A 21,894-nucleotide genomic window follows, 5' to 3' on the forward strand; every position below is an offset into this window, starting at 1 on the left:
AGGTCTGAGCTGAGATTTATTAACACACCATTCTATTGAGATCACCAATAGCCTACCCACTGCTTTACATTTATAATTAATTCCAAATAAATCAGGAGGGTGTTGGGTCTCAGCCAGAGGGCAAGAAGCATGGATGCCTCTCTATCTGCACTGACTTTTTAATACACGTGTTTTTAATTGGGTGAAGGATATGTCTGGTTCTTGGGTAAGTGTCAAGTGTAGAGAGAGACCGCCACTCTAGTCTCAGGAATGGGAACAAGCCTGGTACAGAAATAAAAATCTGTTCAACAGAAATGTATGCAGTCCTGTAATTAATACGGACAGCTGGCTATTCAGTGGGGGAAACAGACCATCATACACTCACTGCTTGTCAGTCAGTGATGGAGAATGCCTGCTTTAACCCAGAAATTTACTTAATTTCCAGAATAAAAATGCAAGAAGTAACATTTATACATTCTTGTGTCAAACTGTAACCATGTGCAATAGAGGACTCTCACTAACAAAAACACCCTAAGACATCAACTCAGTAAGATCGCCACCTAGCATTCAACAGCAGGCAAGTGTAATAAGTAAAAGAAAATTACTAACAGGTGGCCCAAGCATACAAGCTACCAAATCAACAGAAAGCAATCAAAGTCACATTTATTTGCCTTGAAGCATTTGCAAAGCAGGCTGATAATCTCATGTGCCAGAGAAAACAAATGGGAAATAATTCATTTCTAAACTTCAGTAAGCAGACATACTGAAATAGTTCGATTTCATCAAGGAAAGCTATTCTATTTGATCTTTACTTTATTAAGGAAAAACAGTAATTTTCCTTCTATTCTCACCAGTTACAAAGAAATCTAATTTGGTTTGAATTTCAGGTCCAACACTTTAATGTGACCATGTCAGGCTCTGAGACATCTCAAAGCCTCTTGCTTTGCATTGTTGGAACAATGCAGCCTTTTAAACAAGATCTACTACAAAAATGGTCTCTCTGAGGGATGACAGCAAGAAAAAAATGGGGAAATATATCTGAAATGCTAAAGATGTAGAAGATGTCAGACATTAGAAAACCAAAATAAAACAAATTTTAAAAAATACATTATATACAAACTCAAAATTAATAAAGGGAAGGAGAATCAGCTCAGCATCAAACTATCTCAGATAAGCATAATTTCTTCCTTTCCTTCACTGTGTGACCCATTTGTTTCTTTGACTCAAGACCATGGTCTCTGCCAGGCTGACATCTTGCCCCTTACCCAGGTAAGTGCCATAAGTCACGTTTCTGTACTCATCCCAGGAGATTAAGCCGTCTTGATTCAAATCAAACTCCTGCCATTGGTTTTCAACATTGTCATATATGTATTTCTTCTGGGCGTGCTTAATCCAGGATTTCAGCTCCCCCTCCGTCACAAACCCATCTTTATCCGCGTCTATTTTATCTACAATCATTCTACAAGACAAAACAGTTACGTTTCAAGGTGCCGGCTCCACAAAGCTTTTTCCCCCAGATAATAGGGACCTACCTAAAACGTAGCCGTAGGTGGCATTTTTATACTCTTCCCAGGAAACGAGGCCGTCCTCATTGAGGTCATGCCCCTTCCACTGTCGCTCTACATCCTCGTAAATCCAGCGCTTTTGTGCAAATTTAATCCAGTCTTTGAGCTCATCCACAGTGACAAACCCGTCCTTGTCGCCATCTATTTTACTTACAATCTTTCTGTAGAAAATGCAGAGAAATCCAGCAAGAGGTTAAAAGGACACAAGGCTCTGGACTTAGCCAGATGTGTGCTGTGGCCACAGGTGTTGCCCAGAGCTAACGCACGGAAATAAAAATTGTTTCCAAAACAAAACTGCCAGAGAGGCCATTGAAAATTTTTCCCTTAAGTGCTTGTTGCTGGTCTGAAATGAGCCATCCAGACAAGGCAAGCACAGTCCATGGCTGGTGTACTTGGATCCAAAAGTGAATCCAGACTATCCCTTTAGAGGTAGGTTTCAGCCGATGGTCAGAATTCAGGAGTGAATATCCATTCCTATCTGGGTTCTCCACTCTTAGTATCAAACAACACGCAAATCTTTATATTTTTCTTTACTGCTTTTACGAGACTCTCAATTTCTGGGTAAACAGTCACAACCACTGACTTGGTTTTCTAAAAATTCAAAAATTTAAACCAGACTTTAAAAAATTCACCTGTGTTTTCAAAAAAAAAACCCAAAACACTTCTGTTAAAAATACAAAGAGATCAAATATAGTTCCAGGATCACTTATACCTAAAGTCAAGATTACTTTTTTTAAAACCCCAAAACAGGTACACAGAGACAGAAGCATGCTTCTTTTTAAAAATGGCTAGCAGTTTATTATACACTATGTTGAACTGCATTCTTACATATAACCACAAAACCAGAGAGCTCTGAAGAAGTTATGGGGTAAGAATGTATATCCCTGATTATGAGAATGTTAATAAGCTGAGAGGGTTAGGGTGCAGATGATAAAGCAAAACTACAAAGCTAAAGAATCAATATACTTTGCCCTCCATGAGTTTCTTTCTTCTAGATCTGTTATGTTAATGACAGACATTTTTTTTTTTAATGATTTAAGGATTTCAAAATATGTGCATGATATGAAAACTTCTGTTAAAAGATGCACTTACTTAAAGAAGCTAAGACAGCCTATGTAAAGTCACAAGAACTTTAAATCAAAACTTCCAATGGGGGACTTCCCTGGCGGTCCAGTGGTTAAGACACCGTGCTTCCACTGCAGTGGGCACAGGTTCGATCCCTGGTGGGGAACTAAGATCCAGCATGCCGCACAGTGCGGCCAAAAAACCAAAACAAACAAAAAAAAACCCAACAACTTCTAATGGAATTGAAATCTTGGCATACTCCTATGCTTTATTATTTGTAGGACTGAAAAAGACTGTCGTTTGGCAGCAAATAATGTTTTCCCCCAGTCTGTATTCATCTCATGAATACAACACTGGAAAGTGATTAGAAATCACAGAATACAAGCAACACAAATTCATCTTGATATTGATATGCTGTTAGCCATGATTGCCTATTACTTAAATCTTATAATTAACAAGCATTTTCCTTCAGAGAATCTTACAGCTTGTGCTCTAAAATGTTAAAAGGTAAAGCAGTAAGAAGTCACCTCAAATATCCTCCTCTATCTACATGGACACAGAACAAAAATTTTTGCTACTTGAACCTGTAGAATTTTAACAATATTAATAAATTAAGATTTAACCGCCCCCAAACTTCTGCATTATCTATAATGGGATCCAGTTTGTGTCCGAAAGGTATTGGCTACCAAGACTGCCACTGCACCATTAAGAAAAAAGGGCAAGGTACTTATTCCCGAAAGAAAATTTTAAACTACTATAAACAGCCTAAAGAGAAGGAACACTCAGATAAAAAAGGCATACGACTGTTTAAGATGGGCTTTTCCTAATGAAGCTGGCTAAATGCCATTCTATTCATCCCAACAGAAATATCCCAAATGGTTTAATTCAGAGGTTAGCAAACTTTTTCTGAAAAAGGACAGATAAGAAGAAATTTTCACTTTGTGGGCCACATATGGTCCGTCACATATTTTAAAAACAACAACAAAAATAACCACAAAACCATTTAAAAATAAAAAAGCCATCCTTATCTTGCTAGCTATACAGCCTGCAGGCAGTTGTGAAAGTACACTGGAAGTGGGCATGTCCTATTTTAGGCATGAAGCTCTAAACTCTGATCTTTGAAAGCCTGTGTAAATTTATGAAGCTAATGGTGTTGTATTTCTATGACACTGGAGAACCCTACAGATCCATGATGCCACTAAATAAGCACTCACTCCAGGACAGACACAATGTACCTAGTGGATCTTATATTATTTCTAAGAGGTTACATATGCCTCTACATTTCAAAAGGCATCAAACAACTCCTTTGACTTTTTAAGAACCTGGGTCAATAAATGGGCTCCAGGAGGGTTCAAAATATTCCAGAAATTTTCAGCATGCAAAATTTTATATATATTCATATGTATGCACTTTCCCTTAGCTTTCACTAGACTGCCAAAGGGACTGGGCCTGTGACCCAAAAAAGGATGATGAACTGCTCTATCTAGTTCATTTCTAGAGCAAATATCAAGGGTGAAAACTTTATTAAGGACCACCACCTCAAAATAAATAAATCATCATTTGAAGGACACATAAATGAAAATTAAGTATATTTAGACTTCTTGGGGGTGGGGTTGAGAATACATACGCAAGAAAAAAATCTTCTATTTGTCAACATTCTTCATAAGAAAAAGGAACTAAAAACTGGATATTAAAATTGTTTTTAAGTGCTTCCTGAAGTCTTTTAGGTATTGTAACTAAGGATTTAAAAATAGTAGTGAATTTTTGCAACTAGAGGTATAGACAATGATCTTATCTCCTAATAATTACTGGCCTCCTAGATAGGTTGAAAAGGGGGAATCTGTTGTTCCCAACCTCTGATGTATAGTCACATACCAAATAATGTTTAGAAATGCCACAGTAAGTTAAAAGAAAAAAAAAGTTCACCTGGAATTCTTGCTTGCAACAGTACATCACCTTATAAACTGGAGATATTTGCCATTATCTCCAATTTGGGAGAAGAAAATAGTACTTGGTTCATTCATACATTCCATGAAAAACATGATTTTAACCATCTTATTCTAATCAAATATGGAATCTGCACATGTGTTGAACTTTTGATATTTACTGATGACAAAAAGAAACATTTTATCTCTACTGAAGACTGTTAGCAGAGCTATTCCAGTACCTACACAGAGCCAGAACACCCGGATTGACACCAAACCTAAGGGCCCTTCATTATTTAACAGTAATTCTGCAGAGACATGTGCAGACCAAAATGTAGGATGGCCATGCACATTATGCAAGACACGAAGACAGAGAACGCCCTCATGCATCCCTATTTTCAGCCTGGAATGTTAGCACAGTTACAAGATTAAAATTAAAAGTGAGCATGGTCCCTCAAAGTTAGAAAAACAACCTAACAGAAGACTAACTCTTTGATAAATTTGTTTTCTCTATCTACTTTCAAATGTTTTAGGAGTTTCTCATTCTACACAGCAAAATCTTTTGATTGTTTCCGCGAGTGTTTAAGAATAAAATATTACATCCTTCAGTTAGCAGAAAACCCGTTGAAAGAATAAATTTATTTTGAAGTACCACCCAAAGCAAATCCTATAATGTCTTCTAATCACAGCACTATCCATGGGCAAAATGTTTGGAAATTCCTATGTGGTATAACTTTTCAGACAAATCTCTTGAATATAGTTCAGAAAGTTACACCAATGGTAGCCTTTCATTGAGAAAATGTTCACTGAATTAACCTGCATTTCCTTAAAAAGCAAGGCTTTGAAAGAGCTAAAAAAAGACATTCTCAGATCCTCAGAAATAATCAACTGGAATTCTACCAAATCAACTCTTTATTTTTTTTTTATTTTTTTTATTTTTTTGTGGTACGCGGGCCTCTCACTGCTGTGGCCTCTCCCGTTGCGGAGCACAGGCTCTGGACGCGCAGGCTCAGCGGCCATGGCTCACGGGCCCAGCCGCTCCGCGGCATGTGGGATCTTCCCGGACCGGGGCACGAACCCGGGTTCCCTGCATCGGCAGGCGGACTCTCAATCACTGAGCCACCAGGGAAGCCCCAAATCAACTCTTTAAATAAAATGATGCCTGCTGAGAGAGCCACAGAACCTGACTATGGCCCAGCTGTTACTGAAATAGCAACACATACTCTGACATTAAGTCCACTGCTTATTACAACCTTCTAAAAGGCAAGGTTGAGGGACTTCCCTGGCGGTCCAATGGTTAAGACGTCGCCTTCCAATGCAGGGGGTGCGGGTTCGATCCCTGGTCAGGGAGCTAAGATCCCACATGCCTCACGGCCAAAAAAACAAAACATAAAACAGCACTATTGTAACAAATTCAATAAAGACTTTAAAAATGGTCCACATTAAAAAAAAAGCAAGGTTGGTTTGGTTTTGTTTTTGATTAAGCAAATATCTGACAATGAAACCAAAGAAGGTGAAGGACATCCTTGGAAACCATAAACTACAGAAATTAAGTCAGTCCAGGAGTCTAATTTGCAGTTTATTATCCACTCAAAGATTTGGCATGGTCAGTAATAAATAGGTCACAGATAGTTTTTAAAAATTAAAAGCAACAGGTTTGAGAAAACCCCCATGTAATGTTCCTTTGGGGTCAAGATGATGCAGTTTAAGCTGAGTCCTATAGTATTTGGCAATTTTATGCATAAATGACTTTGCTTTGTAGAATGAGGTAAAAACTATTATTCAATGGAGAAATGCAGGAAAGCGCTTAATTAAATTTTAGTGGTAGCAATTCTGTGGTTAGTTTTCAGAAGATGTAGTTCAATACAGCTTTACTAAGTGACTGAGCCAAAAGAGAAAAAAAGAATGAGTTGATTTATAAAGAAATGTCATTATTCTAACTAGCCCCCTGAGAGCTGGCACCTTACCCAAGTCTTTCCTTGCTCTCTTCTGGTGTCAGCTGATCAAAGGTTTTTGCTTCTTCAGCACCCAAGAAGGCATCATGGTCATAATCAAAACTCTGAGCATCATTGTGAACTTTGTCACTGAGCTGAGGCTCATGGTGTACACGGTCCTTCTTTTCCGTGGGCTTGCTCAAGGCAAAGGCTGTGCACAGGGACAGGCATGTAAGAAACTGTCGCAGGTCCATGATAATTAGATCTTAAAGAAAAAAGAAAGGTAGTTCATTCAGGAAGCAGTATGCTTAATAATGAAACAAGAAATTAAAAGCTCACATCCAGTTACAATATTAATTTGATATTATCTCAAATATTATTACTTAATCCATAAAAAAAGTATGGTAGAATATCAGACTTTCCAGTTTTACTCTGAGAAATATTCACCAGTTTTCTTCATCTGATTGTAGGCTGACAAGGAATTACAGGAACAAGGAATTACTAGGAACATCCACCTTGTAAGTGGCCTCACTTCAAAAACACCAAAGTAGAACTTTAATCCTTTTGCCCAAGTTCCTAAGATTTAAAAGTGAAAGGACCAAGATTTAAATCCAGACCTACTGACTCCAAATACTTCACTTTTGTACTATATCAGTGGTCTGGTCTTCAAACCTGGCTGGTTATTAGAATCACCTAGGAAGCTTTATTAAAAAAAAAAAAAAAAAGTTTCCCCTACTGAATTAGAATCCCTGAGGCTGAACCCAAGCATTTGTAGTTTTAAATGGTTCCCAGGTGACTCTGATGGTTGTCAGATAAGAACCAATGATCACCTTCAAAGATCAAACCACTGAGATGGTACAGTGATGGATAACTGCCTTATCATTCTGTATACTTGTGTTTCCCAAACCTACCCAGGTATAAGGACCACCTGGAATACTGTTCAAAGTACAGATTCCCCAGCTCTACACTGTACATTCAGAATCTCTGCAGTCACAGGTGATTCTGATGAACAACCACAAGGCTGGAACACTTTATCAAAAACGGTGACAAAAAAATCGCAGAGAAGCTGCAGGATAGAAACTGTTTAGAACTCTTGATAGATAACCTATAGTACTTTCCAGAGAGGTTAAGGTTTTAGAGAAAACTGTAAAATTAAAAATCAAGGCGGGGGGTGGGGGCGGGGAGACTTCCCTGGTGGCACAGTGGTTAGGAATCTGCCTGTCAATGCAGGGGACAGGGGTTCAAGCCCTGCTCCGGGAAGATCCGACATGCCATGGAGCAACTAAGCCCACGCGCCACAACTACTGAGCCCTCGTGCCACAACTACTGAAGCTCGTGCTCCTAGAGCCCGTGCTCCCCAACAAGAGAAGCCACTGCAATGAGAAGCCCGCGCACCACAACGAAGAGTAGCCCCCGCTCGCCACAACTAGAGAAAGCCCGTGCACAGTAACGAAGACCCAACACTGCCAAATATAAATAAATAAATTAATAAATTAATTTTTAAAAAAAGGGGGGGGACTTCCCTGGCGGTCCAGTGGTTAAGACTCCATGCTGCCACTTGCAGGGGGCATGGCTTCGATCCCTGGTGGGGAACTAAGATCCTGCATGCCATGCAGTATGGCCAAAAAATAAAATAAAATAAAATAAAAAATAAAAAAATCAAGGGGAAAGAGTTTCCCAGGCTTTCATATTTTAACTAATCCTTTATCAGTAGAACACAGATTCTGAAGGCTTCTTCCCTTGTGGTGAGTATAAACTTTTATAATTTCATATTATCACTTACTCATTTCCTCTTATGACTAGTGACTCCCTTACTGGATGGGTAGGTGGTTACTGGGCATAAGGCCTGTTGTAGGTTGAACTGTGTCCCCCCAAAAGATACGCTGAAGTCCTAATCCCTGGTACCTGTGAATGTGACCTTATTTGGAAATAGGATCTTTGCAGATGTAATCAAGTAGGATGGGCTCTAATACAATGGCTGGTGTCTTTATAAAAGGAGGGAAATTTGGATACAGACACAGAGAAGAGAATGCCGCATTATGAAAGAGGCAAAGATTAGAGTGATCATCTACGAGCCAAGGAATGTCAATGATTGCTGGCAACCACCAGAAGCTAGGAAGAGGCAAGGAAGGATCCTCCCTTAGGGCCTTCAGAGAGCATGCCCCTACTGACACTCTGATTTCTAATTTCTAGCCTCTAGAACTGTAAGAGAATACATTTCTGTCCTTTTAAGCAACGTCGTTTATGGTAATTTGTTACAGCAGCCCAAGGAAACTAATACAAGGCTACAGTACAGAGGGACACAGCATCACATGAAAGTTAAATGCATTATCTTGCCCTAATCTGCAGATTAAACTAGCCACAGGCTTCACCTTCCCCAGGATGCCACCAGTGGAACTATCTAATCTAAGGCTCATATTTTATATATAAAATTTTTTTTAATTATAAAAATTCTTTCAGCATTGCTTGTAACTCAGTGATCTCAACCTAGACTGTACCCTAAAATCAACTGGGGAGTTTTTATAAATGACCACTGAACCCCACCCTTAACCATAAATATTTTTAAAAGGCAGCCAGGTTGAGAACTAGTATTCTAACCAAATTCTCAAATGGCCATAATAATATCTTAAGAAATGTGACCTGAGAGTACACTTAATACGAAGAAACTGCAAGTATCTGATCCTGCCTCAAAGTTCTGGGAATTAGAAGGAAGAAAGTGAATTGCGTCAAGGGATAAAGAAATCAAATATGCCAATAAATAAGACATACTTTAATATATCCATCTCCTTGTAACCCCCAAATAGTAACTAAAAGAAGTTACATTGTATTTGCTTGGATTTACAAAGCATTTTGTATTTAATAAACTAAAAAAATGCTTAGCACAGCTAATGGTGAGCACGTTACGTTATACAAAAATTCCTTAAAAGTGGAAGGAAAGCAAATAGAGGAATACGTTTAATGCTAACACAATTTAGCTGATTACACAAAGGCACAACCTGAGGCCTCCTTGAGTAACTTTCAGGCTGTAAAAGGGCATACAAGGGCACTATTTGTGTTCAATAGGAAAGCAGCTAAGTGGGGAGGTCCAGAAATGGCAGAGGATACATCAATAGAGTAGAAAGTGTTCTAGAGTAACTAGGACAATGCCAAAAAGACAAACAGAAAAGTTAGCTAAGGAGATAATGGGAGGCAGTCACTTCCCCAAGAGCCCATTTCAAAAACACACAAAAACGTAATTTTGCTGGACAGTTGTTAAGACTGATGAAAACCCATCAGAGGAAATAATGTGGCAGCACTGCCGTAAGAACCACAGAGAAAGGGGAAGAAAGTGGTACTATTCTTAAGCTGTTCACCAATGGTAGGACTTGGCTATGCTTGTGAAAGTTTATCAATGTTCTGTTTCCTGCTATCCCATCAAAATACCCAAATTTGTATACAAAGATGCTTCAATTCAGATGTTCAATGATAACAGCTTATAATGATTTTTTAAAAAAAAGGAAAATGAACTAAACCAAAGAAGTGGTAAATACATATTAAATCTATATTGTGGAACACAACACATTTTAAGAAGAATGAAGTGGACCTATTCACACTGAAACTGACAAGGCACCAAGATATGTTCAGTGAACAAAGACAACAACAAGAAAGCATGTTGTAAAACAATGTCAAGATCTCATTTATATAAAAAGCAAAATCCAACAACCTCCCCAGCTTGTTTGTATTTGTATAAAATATAACATATATGCACGAAAATGGTGTGGAAGGATAAACATCTATCTGTAAACAGCAATAAGCCCTAGGCTGAAGGGAGAAGAGATGGGGTGGGGAGGTAAGGTTCGTGGGGAGTGAACTTCACTACTGTGTTGTCTTATTTTTTTTGTAAATGAGCACACAGTCATGTGTATTATCTTTTTATGTGTATTACTTTCTAAACAATAGCATAAAAATTCTTTGCATTTTTAGGTAGCAAAGCAAATATTTTCAAGCCATTTCTCCAGATTGGAAAAGGAGACTGAAGGAAAAACACATATTTATTCTTAAGACACAAACCCTATTTTATAAAGTAAAATAACACTGCCCTAGGAGAATAACACTCCAGCCCACTCTTCAATAGTTGAATCTAATCAGTCAGATCAGTGGAACAGTAAAGAGAAAATAAGGTTCAGTGGCTCTCTCAAACATCACAGTATGCCTTTCTTTTAACAAAATGAAACTTCCATTTCAAACTACAAATAATTCTTTAGACAAATAAAATCCTTTAGAGAGATAAGGAACGAGTTTTATGTTGTTATTTTGTGATATATCCAAATAATATCTATAATGTTAGAGGCTTACAGAATCAAGTAAAATCAAGAGTCACTGCAACAGAGGATTTTCCTTATGTCTATTAACAAGGGGGCTTCCCATTTAGGAAAATTTTATAAATGACTAATTACATCCAAAGAATAATACTCTAACAACTCTTGCATAATACCCTGACAACTTCTGCAAACCCCAAATGTTTTAATATGAATTAATGCTTTAGCCCACTATCAGGGCCTGGGAAGGATACTGTGTAAAGTTTTGATACTGTGTTAACATAAAGAAATGTAACAGATTGACTCACTGTGATTCTAGAGGGAAAACTACATTTAAGATTGAGGTGTAACATCTTGATACAGTGAAAAAGAATTTCAGAATAAAAGCCAGGTGATTCAGCTTTATCATTTATCCATCTCTCTATCCTTTCCCTTCTCAATTAAACTTTCGATCCTGCCCCTCTACAGGTTTCTCCATTCTGTCAATCAATACTTCTCAGGTCTTCATAATCCAAAATCAGTCTTTCTCAGATCCCGTTATTCCTTCAAGCATGCTCTTCCCTTTCCTTCACCCATAGGGTCTCTAGAAACTGCTGTGTCTGCTTCCTCACCACCTACTGTCACCCTGAAATCTGGGTTTCTATCACTACTGATGAAACTGCCTAAAAAGGTCATCAAGGACCACCTGCTGGACACAGCAATGGTCCTACCTTTATCTCTCTGCAGTGGGCAATGAAAAATCTGCACTTTAGTAAGTTTTAAAAAATATGCACTTTGTGCCCACATATAATATATCAACTCCTGGCTATTAGAAACTAACAAAAGGCCCCTTGTTTTATGAATACAGACACTAAAAAAAGAGACTACTAAATTTATCTAAATCCATATACACATAAAAATGTCCAAATAGAAACAAAGGCTATCTCCCAAGACAAAGGATATATAATGTGGGACAATGTGAGAAGCAGTATAAAACAACTTCTTACACAAGGCATCTGAAGAACTACATCAGTGCAGTTATTTCTGAAGCATCTTTCTCTTTTCAACCAAATGGAAACCAAATAATAGAAAGCTAAGACCCTTCTCTTTCTCCGTCATGAGAGCTATTCATCAATGGATAACAGAACATTAGGAAAACATAATATACTACATAAATGAAGGACTTGGTTGTATGAGTTTTTTGTTTTTGTTTTTTTTAAGAAGATGCTGGGGGTAGGAGTTTATTAATTAATTAATTAATTTTTGCTGTGTTGGGTCTTTGTTTCTGTGCGAAGGCTTTCTCTAGTTGTGGCAAGCGGGGGCCGCTCTTCATCGCGGTGCACGGACCTCTCACTATCGCTGCCTCTCTTGTTGCAGAGCACAGGCTCAGTAGTCGTGGCTCACGGGCCCAGTTGCTCCGCAGCATGTGGGATCCTCCCAGACCAGGGCTCGAATCCATGTCCCCTGCATTAGCAGGCAGATTCTCAACCACTGCGCCACCAGGGAAGCCCCGGTTGTATGAGTTTTTACCACGTGGTCTAGGTGAGTCTGGCCACAGGTTTGTCAATTTTGTTTACCCTTTCAAAGAACCAGCTCTAGGTTTTGTTGACTTTTTCTATTGTTTTTTTAAATCTCTATTTCCTCTCTGATCTTTATTATTTCCTCTTTCTGCTGACTTTAGGTTTTGTTTGTTCTTTTTCTAATTCTTTCAGGTGGTAGGATTAGGTTATTTGAGATTTTTTTTTCTTTTCTGAGGAAGGCCTGTGAACTTACCATGTGATCTAAAGGTAAATCAATGGTTGTGAAAAATGCATCTCCCCATCTCCCACTTCTCAAATGACCTATAAGTTTCTCTTCCTCAAATTCTGTCCCTCCCTCACCAAGGGTAACATTTAATATTTTTTCTTAAACAAACAGAAAACTAGACCTGCACTGTCCAGGACAAGAGCTACTAGCTACATGTGGCTACCAAGCAGTTGAAATGTGGCTAGTGTGAATTAAGAAGTGGTGTGGTACACTTTATGTCAAAAGAATGCTATTTTTGTATGTACTGGATTAAATTATTAAAATTAATTTCACATGTTTAAAATATTCACCTGTAAATCTAAAGTTACATATGTGGCTTGTATTATACTTCTATTGCATCATGCGATGTTAGAGACACAAATAAAGGGCTAGAACAGAAAAGGTATCAAGTTACTATCATACTTTTGCAGCATGTCACCAATAACGGTCTCCTGCAAAGTTATCTTCATGAACTGTTCCAGTTAATTTATAAGGAAAAAAAGGTAACAGCATAGACTTGAATTTCTTTCAAAAACAATGATAAGCCTTGAGAATTAGTTTTATCCATTCAAAAATTTCCTTGACAGCTTTAAATTCATGCCATTTCTCCCCTCCTTCCCAATCATTTTTTATAAAAATCCATTGGTCTCAGAACACTTAAAAGTAAGTTTTTTCAGGGGAATTTAGATGTCTGGATTAAATTCAGCTTCTCAAGAACATTAACAGTGGGTGACCCCACAGTTATTCTGGTTGACCAAAGACCCACTGCTCAATGTTAATAGTGGGAGAAATGGGTGTGGTGGTAAAATTCCAGTTCTGTGAGTTGGATATTTAGCAGGGGGCCCGGGGGGGGGGGGGGGCATTCCTCTATAGTGCAGCAAAAGCAGAATCTCAATGCTTAAGTGTCTACTTCAATTAGGGATTGAGGGCAAGAGCCTGACAGCAATTTAACTATACTAAGGCTCAGATTATAAAGTCTAGAAATTAAAGGTATCTGGTTATCTATCTGACATTCTTCACTTACAGACTTTAGTACAAGTACCAGCAATGGATTATCATATTAAAGTAATAATGTCACCCTTCATGATTTGATAAAAGTTATGATAATGACAAACCATTCATTCAACATTTCTCTAGCGATCGATGGAACAAATTTACATTAATATATTCTAATTTATTCTAGTTCATTAATATATTCTAATTAAATTATTTCTGTAACTGAGGGCATACGTTTATAAGATAGTTGAGCATATAAAAGTGCAAACTTTGGCTGTAGAAGAAAAGCTTTGAAATGACAAACTATTACTCAGGTTTCATTAGTTCTATAACCAAAGCAACCCAGTACACACTTAAAATTTTTCTCGCTACAGAGTAAAGAAAATTTCCTTTAAGAAGTAAGTTCTTAGAAACTCTGGGAGAATCAAAGTTTCCTTTTGGCAGATGAAACTTCAAGACATAATTAACTACTATAGGAATACTATGTAAAATGTAGGGACAAGAGTTTGGGTTTCTAGTTGTAATTTGCTGTGCATGTGTAACACGCATAAAATGCTTGGGAATCCTTGCTTTAGTGCCAAATGTAAATAAATATAATTTTAAAATCCTAGATGAAAAGACCTACCTACTCTGATCACTCCAGCTGGAAGTGATCTGCACACATTCCTCTCAACTTTTATAACACTTGTTTGTACCATTCCACAATAAGGACCATAGGCTATCTTAAGTTGTCTCCTTAGCTCCTCTGTAGATGTATATTTTTGGAAGGCAGGGATCTCAGCTAATATAAATTAATTCCCCTCTATAGTCCTTAACACAGTGTCTTGTACTTCCTGTACACCAAAACATTTGATTGGACTAGCTGGACGGTTCTTGGGAGCAACATAGTTCCTGCCAGCTGCCAGTGCTCCCCAACCCCCAATTCCCCTGACCGGATCTGGCCATCAGCCAGCAACAAGCAAAGTGTTATTTCAGCTGTCTTAACTCTAATACATAAATCACAGCATCAACAACATCCATATTTAAGAGTTCATAAAGACAGGGGACTAGGACCTTACGGCTTAGCAAGCATCTCCAATGGCTATCCCTGGCTACACCATGCGTGTGCCACACACAGAGAAAATGTGTGTTAAAATCAGTGTACTGATCTCCAGTACTGGTGCAATGTACATAAAATGCCGTAAGTATCTTTTGACACATCACTGGATGAATGGAAGCAAACGATTATATTAACAGTGATGATTAAGAATTGATTTCAAAGCTATCTGAGTACTACTACCCACTCAGGCATACTCAATTCATCTTTGTTAGCTCATGTTTCTCCTAGTTGTGATTCTCAAAAGAATCCTATTGGAGACAGCTGAATCCCTGTAAATCTCAGATTAGGCCCAGGTAAACTCAGATCTCTCGCCAAATACAATTTACAGGTTACCTCTGGACCCTCATTTGTAGGACAATACATAAATACATAAATTCTGCAATGATGACCACCGTCTGGTACCCGGTTAACTAAATCTACTGAATGAGGTCAAACATGCATTTGTCTTGTGTCAAGTCCCATTCTATGGCAAAGAAAAATTTATCAGAAATTCCACAGTTCTCTACCTCCAAGCTACAAAAACAAATTAGAAGCAACCTTATTCCTGACTCATTAACGTAGACTTTATGGTTCATGCCAGGAAGTGAATGTAATTCAACTCTCAAAGACACTATTCTGGGACTTTGTACACTTAGGAATTCAGATCAAAGGCCCTGAAGTTTTAGCAGGAGACCCAGGGAGCTTTTTGCCTTGATGCAAAAGCAGCTTTTGGAACTGCAAATCACACGACCCTTAATCAGGGCAGCTGTAGGGAATTAAGTTTATTGATGAACACAGCATGCCAAAAATCAGAACTAGGGTCTGGAGCGAGAAGCAACAAAACAAGGTAAAGATACAATCCTTTAATGAAGGTTTTAAAACTACTTTCCTTCGCTGACCGAAGCATGCGGCCAAACATGGAAGCTCGAGATATTCCGTCTTTTCTTTACAATTATAGAGAGTTAAAAAAAAAAAATCACATAGTGTCTTCATGCTTTCTTCCCCCTTGTTTCTACACCCTCAAAATCAGCGAACACGACCCTCTTGGCAGATGCAGATGTCCTCTCGGGATGTGGCCCTGGGGCGGAGCTGGCAGACACAAGCAGACCCAAGTGTGGGAAGTGGCAGGGAGCTGTAACAATAACGCTATCTGACTGCACTCCGACCTTCAGGAGGTAAACAAGAGTGACCTTTTCGGACGAGGGGCTTGGCGACTGGCGGGGCCCAGAGCCAGAGGACGTGGCAAGCCAGGCACGAAACTATACCCCACAGGACGCAAAGCCGGGAGCCGGAGTTCTCAGGGACCCAGGCCCCTTCCCAGAGCGCAAGGGAAGGCGAGCGGCGGCCTCCGACCCAGGCTGCGCACCGAGGGTCGGACAGTAGCGAGCAGCCTCAGGCCCCGGACCCCGAGCTGGCAGAAACAGGGGCCCTGAGACAAGGAGGCCCTGCCGCGCCGGAAGCGAGGCCCAGAGGACAAAAAGAAAGTGAACAAGGGGGAGGCGGCGGCGGAGGGATGTGCACAGTGGTACTTACCTCTCCCCGTTGCGCCCACCGCCCAGGATGCCGCGACTGCAGCTCACCCACCGGCTCAGCTCTGGCGCACAAGCACCGCCCAACCGGAAGCGGTTCCGCGCCCCCGCCGCTGTCCTCCACGCCGGCAGCCTCCGGACCAATCACCAACAAACCCGCCGCAGACGCACAGCTTCCCCGGACAGCCATTGGCCCTACGGTCTCGTGGTCCGGATTGGCTGGAAAGCGCCACGTCCCCGCGAGCGCGCCGAGTTACGTGGACAGGATTCCCTCCCAGCTCTCGTCCCTGGGCTTGTGGGGTTGGCGGGCCCCAGCCCCTTACTCCGGGCGGGCGTGTGGGCGCGGCTGTCCGACCGCCACGTCCTGGTTCGCAGCGCTTGTCTCGGCCTCCATAGGGCTTCTTAAATTATCCTAATTATCTTCATGCCCACAAGAACCCAGGGCCGAATTAATCCGACTCGATCAGTCGCCAACTATTGATATATTGAATAATCCCATCCCCTCCTTTCCCTTTAGCTCTGCCGCCTAAATGGGGTATCGTACAGAACTTCAGTCGCTAGCTCCGGCTTCATCTCCCACCACTTCGGGCCACCACCATCTCGGTGTTTCTTAACTGCCCGCCCTTTCACATCTCCATAGTCTTTCATTATCAACCAGGAGTGAGGGCGTTTTCCAGATTCTCTGCCTTGTGAAAGACAATAGAAGTCCCGGTTCACGGAAATCACGGTTTAGATGTTAGCTCTAGAAGCCTTTCCTGACCTCACTAGGCATAGTAATTCCTCCCTTATTTACCTTCATAGCACTTTGCATCTTTGGTACACTTTGCCAAATTTTGCTATATAATGCTGCTTATCCATTTGTACTCCTCCAGACTAAGCTCCAGAGGAGAGATCTGCCTTTATTCATCTTTGTACCTACAGCTTTGAGCTTCTGTCCAGTTCAAAGTAAATGCCTAATAATGTTAAGTGAACTGAATGGGTGGAACCCATAGAATGTCCCTGATTGAAGAGGAACACAGGAAATTATTAACTTATTCATTCATTTTCAAGTCATGAAATTAAAGTTAAATTAAATAAGGGCTACTATGTTTGCAATGTCAATGGACTATAAACCTGTGTTCTTAGCACATAAAGCCTCTATAGTTTAAAATCCAGTTGAGACACGTTGTATGCTCAGGAGAGAGTTAAATACAAAGCAACTTAGTTTACTTTAAACATCAAGATGAGAGGTTGACAACCAGTGGGAATTCAAAGTTGTGGCCCTGACCCTTGGTGGCAACCAGAGAGGGCTTCCTAAGAAGGTGTGAGTCAGGCTAGACTAAGAAATTCCTGAATGCCCTATTCAGCAAAAGGAATAACAGGAAAAAGGGCAAGCAGGGGACAGAGTAGGAGGTAACTTCTTAGGTCAGGTAGGGGATGAGGGAGGTGAAAAAAACAAGGGCGGAGCGGGGGAGCCTGAGCTCTGAGGAGCCTGAGCTGAAGGCAGTGGGAATTGTGGGTCTTCTTCTGAAGGTTTCTAAGCTTGTACCTCTGTGGCAGATGGAATGAGGTTGAAAGTGTTCTTTCAGGGAGGTGTATCTCCTAATAGGGGTTAACTATAATAGAATAGGTTGCATCAGGAGATATTTAAAAAACTATTTTGAAAATACCTCCTTGAAGTCAGGCACTGCGCTAGGTGCTGGTGAACCCACAAAGAATAGGACATGGTCCCTGCCCTCAAGGACCTGCAGCCTAGTGGGAGAGCCACCATCCTGGAAGTGTCCTAGAAGAGGATGGATAAGTTAGTGGGACTCTGCCAGAGATGGGGCCTGTCAACCCTGAGATTCCCTGTGGATGAGGGCTTGGCCTAGGCAAAGCAAGAGAAATGCAAATGAACACTTCTATACAAGGGAATTTTTAAAAGTGGGAACAACAATTTCCTGGACTCACTGACTGCTTGGAAGAAGGAAATGAAGAAGGAGCACTCAAAAATTTAAAGCTGTAATCATAGGAAACTGGGAGAATGAGCTAGATGAGTGGAAGACGGGGGAACTGAGTTGAGTTCAAGACATGATGAGTTGCAGGTGATGGCAGAACATCGAAAAGGAAAGAACCAAGAGGCTGGAGGAGATACTTAGGGTCACTGGCCAGGCAGCAGCTGGTGGAGCCATGAGAACAAATGAGCTTTCTGAGGAGACAGATTAGGCCTCATGGGAGCCCAAGAGTTAGAAAGAAAGCAGAGGAGGAAAAGGACTTGAGGGCTGACACACATAAGAAGTGTCACCATAGCTGTATCAAAGGCCCATCTAACTGTGGATTCTGTCTCTGAGAGAAGCACTGAAGGACTGTTTATGGCAGGTATAGGGATGTCAGCCTCAAAAGGCTGATGGTGTTCTTCAAGCATCCCAACTCTGCTCATGTGGTGCTATTGAACATTCACTCCACAAATGAATGTATTGTTTCCTATGTGCAAGACACTGTTCTAGGCACTGGGGATACAGCAGTGAACACAATGGACCAGACTCTCTCATGGTGCTCATATTCTGGTATGCGGCCAATAAACAAGATATAAAAGCAAAATATATAGAATGAGAAGTGGTGATAGGTACCACGGAATACTATAAGGCAGGAAAGGAGAAAAGCAGGCGTCAGGACTATCAGGAATGGTGCTGCAGTCTTTGAGAGGGTGGCCAGGGACGGCTTATGAAGAGGATGACATGTGAGTGAACATCTGAAGGTGGTGAAGAACATCCCGGGGAAAGGGAACAGCAAGGGCAAAGGCCCTGAGCTGAAGCCTGCTGGAGTGTTTAAGCAGCAGCAGGAAGTCAGGGTGGCTGGGTACAGTAATTGAGGAGAGTAGAGGACATGAGGTCAGGGAGGTAGTAGCAGGGATGGCGGTAAAGGGGAGAGGGACACCATGCAGGGCCTTTAGGCCATTGTAAGGACTTTAGCTGCTACTATGAGTGAAGTGATGTAGAAGAGACTGGCTAATTATTTACCAAACTGTTTCTTCTTCATCCTGTGACACAGCTAGACTACATTTCCCAGCCCCCTTACAGCATGGCCATGTGACTGAGCTCTGGCCAAGGGAAGAGAGGCAGAAATGATGTCCACTACTTCCAGTACTGGCCATGCAAACCTGCCACATGCTATTCTCCAAGCTCTTTCTCTTTCTGTGGCAACCCTGGAAACTGTGTAGTGCAGATAGCAAGTCACAAGATAGAAGGAGCCCAGGGTCCTGTAAAAGAGCCATTCCATGAACAGGAACACCCTTTTGGGACTTTTCTGTATGTGAGAAATGAACTTCTGTTGGTTATTTTATGCCATTGATATATCGGGGTTTATCTCTTACAGAGGTAGCATTACCTTAACTAATACAGATGGGAAGCCATGGGAAGCCACTGGAAAGTTTCCACTTCTCATTGGAGCAGAGAAGTGACATGACCTAAGATTTTAAAAGGGTCACATTAGATTGAGGAGGTTAAGATTAGAAACAAGCCACCCACTTGGTAGGCTTTTTCAACAATTCAGGTGATGATGGCTTGGTCCAAGGTAGTAACAGTAGAAATAGTGAGAAGTGTCAGATTGTGCTTATATCTTGAAAGTATCAATAGTTTAAAAGGGTTTCCTGATGGGTTGGAAATGGGGTGGAGAGAGAGGAGTCAAGGATGACTGCAAGGTTTTGAGCAAGTAAAAAAATGGAGCTGCATTTACTAGGATAGAAAAGACCTTGTGGGGAGCAAGTCTTTTTTTTTTTTTTTTTGTGGTATGCGGGCCTCCCTCTGCTGTGGCCTCTCCCGTTGCGGAGCACAGGCTCCGGATGCGCAGGCCCAGCGGCCATGGCTCACGGGCCCAGCCGCTCCGCGGCATGTGGGATCCTCCCGGACCGGGGCGCGAACCCGGTTCCCCTGCATCGGCAGGCGGACGCGCAACCACCGCGCCACCAGGGAAGCCCCGGGAGCAAGTCTTGAGGGATACTATTGAGAGATTAGTTTTGGACATACTGAGATGCCTATTAGATATTCAAATGGAGATGTCAAGTAGGCAGTTGGAGCTCACAGTGTCTGGACTATACAAATTTGGGAGTAAGTGGTTTATGTGTGGTATAAAACCATGTGTTTTGATTAGAAGAGACCCAAGACTGAGTCCTGGAAATTTCTAGTGTTTGGAGATGGTGGGGGGGGGGTGTTGATGAGAATGAAGTAGCAAAGGAAACTGAGGAGAAAAGCCAGTGAAGGAGGAGGAGAGCATAGCGTTCTAGAAGCCAAGTGAAGGAAGTGTTTCCAGGAGAAATCACGTATGTTAAACGTGCTAACAGTGAGGTGAGGACAGATTGACCATTGGCTTTAGCAACGTGAAGATCAGGTTTGGTGGGGTAGTGGAGGGGTTAGAGAGAGAATGCGAAGCAAGATGTCGGAAACCCTTTCAGGGAGTTTACTATAAAGCAGAGCAGAGTGGGCAAAGGGGCCAAGAGAGGTTTTGTTTTATTTTGTTATGTTTTTAAATGGAAGAAATAACAGTTACGTTTCGGAGAAATACCAGCATGTTTGTTACTGATGGGAAGGACCTAGGAGAGAGAATCAAACTGATGATGTAGGGAGAAGGGAGAGTTGCTGGAGCAATGTCCTTGAGTAGGGGGAGATGGGATGGGATCCAGTACAAAAGGGGAAGAGTTGGACTTTGCTTACAGTGAGACAGTTCTCCTATATTAATAAGGAGAGAAACTCGATCTACTGGTCCGATTCCAGGTAAGTGGTAGGCATCGTGGTGAAAACTTGGAGTTCTCTTTCAGCTGCTTCTATGTTCTCAGTGAAATGGGAAGCTGGGTCATCAGGAGGCAGTGGGGGGTTTAAAGAGGGAGAAGATGTGAAATAGCCATTCAACAGAGAGAACATATGAGGGGAACATAGTATGATCTCCAGGCAACATTAAGGACCCTCTTGAGGCCTGAGATGATGACTTCGAGGTGAAAATGATTAGTATGTCATGTGTTTTCTCTCCAGGCAAGTTTAGTGGCATGGTGCAGTTGGTGGAGAGTTGGACTTGGCCGGTGAATAGAATAAAGTGGAAGAGACACAAAGGTGCTGACGGTACTTGCAAGGGAGTGATAATATTCAGGATGGATTCTGGAATCTAGGCTGGAGGGGAAGGGACTGAGGATGTGAGGAGAGTGAGGGATAGTGAAAACCCAGAAGGAGCAAGAGATTACAGGATTGGTGGGGTTGAAGGATTATTGAACTCAGGGAAATATAGGAGATGGTAGAGTTGGAGAGTAGGAATAATGGGGTGGGGTGCAGTTATTAATGACAAACTCTAGGGTAAAATCAGGGGGGTCAGTGGCTGAGGAGGGTGAAGGACAGTAACAGCGACCAGGGTATGGGAAGGATCATCTATGTGGATATTGAAAGCACCAAGAATTAGGACATAACTCATCCTTGGCAAGAGTGACGGTGGTCCAGGAACTTACTCTTTAGCCCTCCAACCATTTCAGTCTGAAAACCACTTCAGTGAATGGGGGGAAGGGATAGTTAGGGAGTGTGGGATTGACATGTACAGACTGCTGTATTTCAAATGGATAACCAGGGTTTCCCTGGTGGTGCAGTGGTTGAGAGTCCGCCTGCCGATGCAGGGGACATGGGTTCGTGCCCCGGTCCGGGAAGATCGCACATGCCGCGGAGCGGCTGGGCCCGCGAGCCATGGCCGCTGAGCCTGCGCGTCCGGAGCCTGTGCTCCGCAACGGGAGAGGCCACAACAGTGAGAGGCCCACGTACCGCAAAAAAAA

The 21,894-nt window shown here is 41.4% G+C and overlaps 1 protein-coding gene across 3 annotated transcripts in view; it reads right to left on the reverse strand.

Moving 5' to 3' along the window:
* CALU (calumenin) overlaps positions 1-16,243 on the reverse strand; it is a 28,600-nt gene extending 12,357 nt beyond the window's left edge. The window contains exons 1-3 of one of the 3 annotated variants that reach the window (XM_007119747.4): positions 16,138-16,243; positions 6,502-6,733; positions 1,512-1,705 (exon numbers count right to left, since the gene is read on the reverse strand). In XM_007119747.4, the coding sequence (XP_007119809.1) occupies positions 1,512-1,705; positions 6,502-6,722 (415 nt within the window). In that variant the 5' untranslated portion in view covers positions 6,723-6,733; positions 16,138-16,243. Of the gene's footprint in view, positions 1-1,244; positions 1,439-1,511; positions 1,706-6,501; positions 6,734-6,915; positions 7,026-16,137 lie in introns of those variants that run through there. The other 2 variants (XM_028489783.2, XM_028489782.2) reach the window with 2 other exon arrangements.
* Positions 16,244-21,894: the final 5,651 nt, after the last annotated feature.

The sequence above is a fragment of the Physeter macrocephalus genome, chromosome 5 (genome assembly GCF_002837175.3).
Source record: "Physeter macrocephalus isolate SW-GA chromosome 5, ASM283717v5, whole genome shotgun sequence".
Classification (NCBI taxonomy): Eukaryota; Metazoa; Chordata; class Mammalia; order Artiodactyla; family Physeteridae; genus Physeter; species Physeter macrocephalus.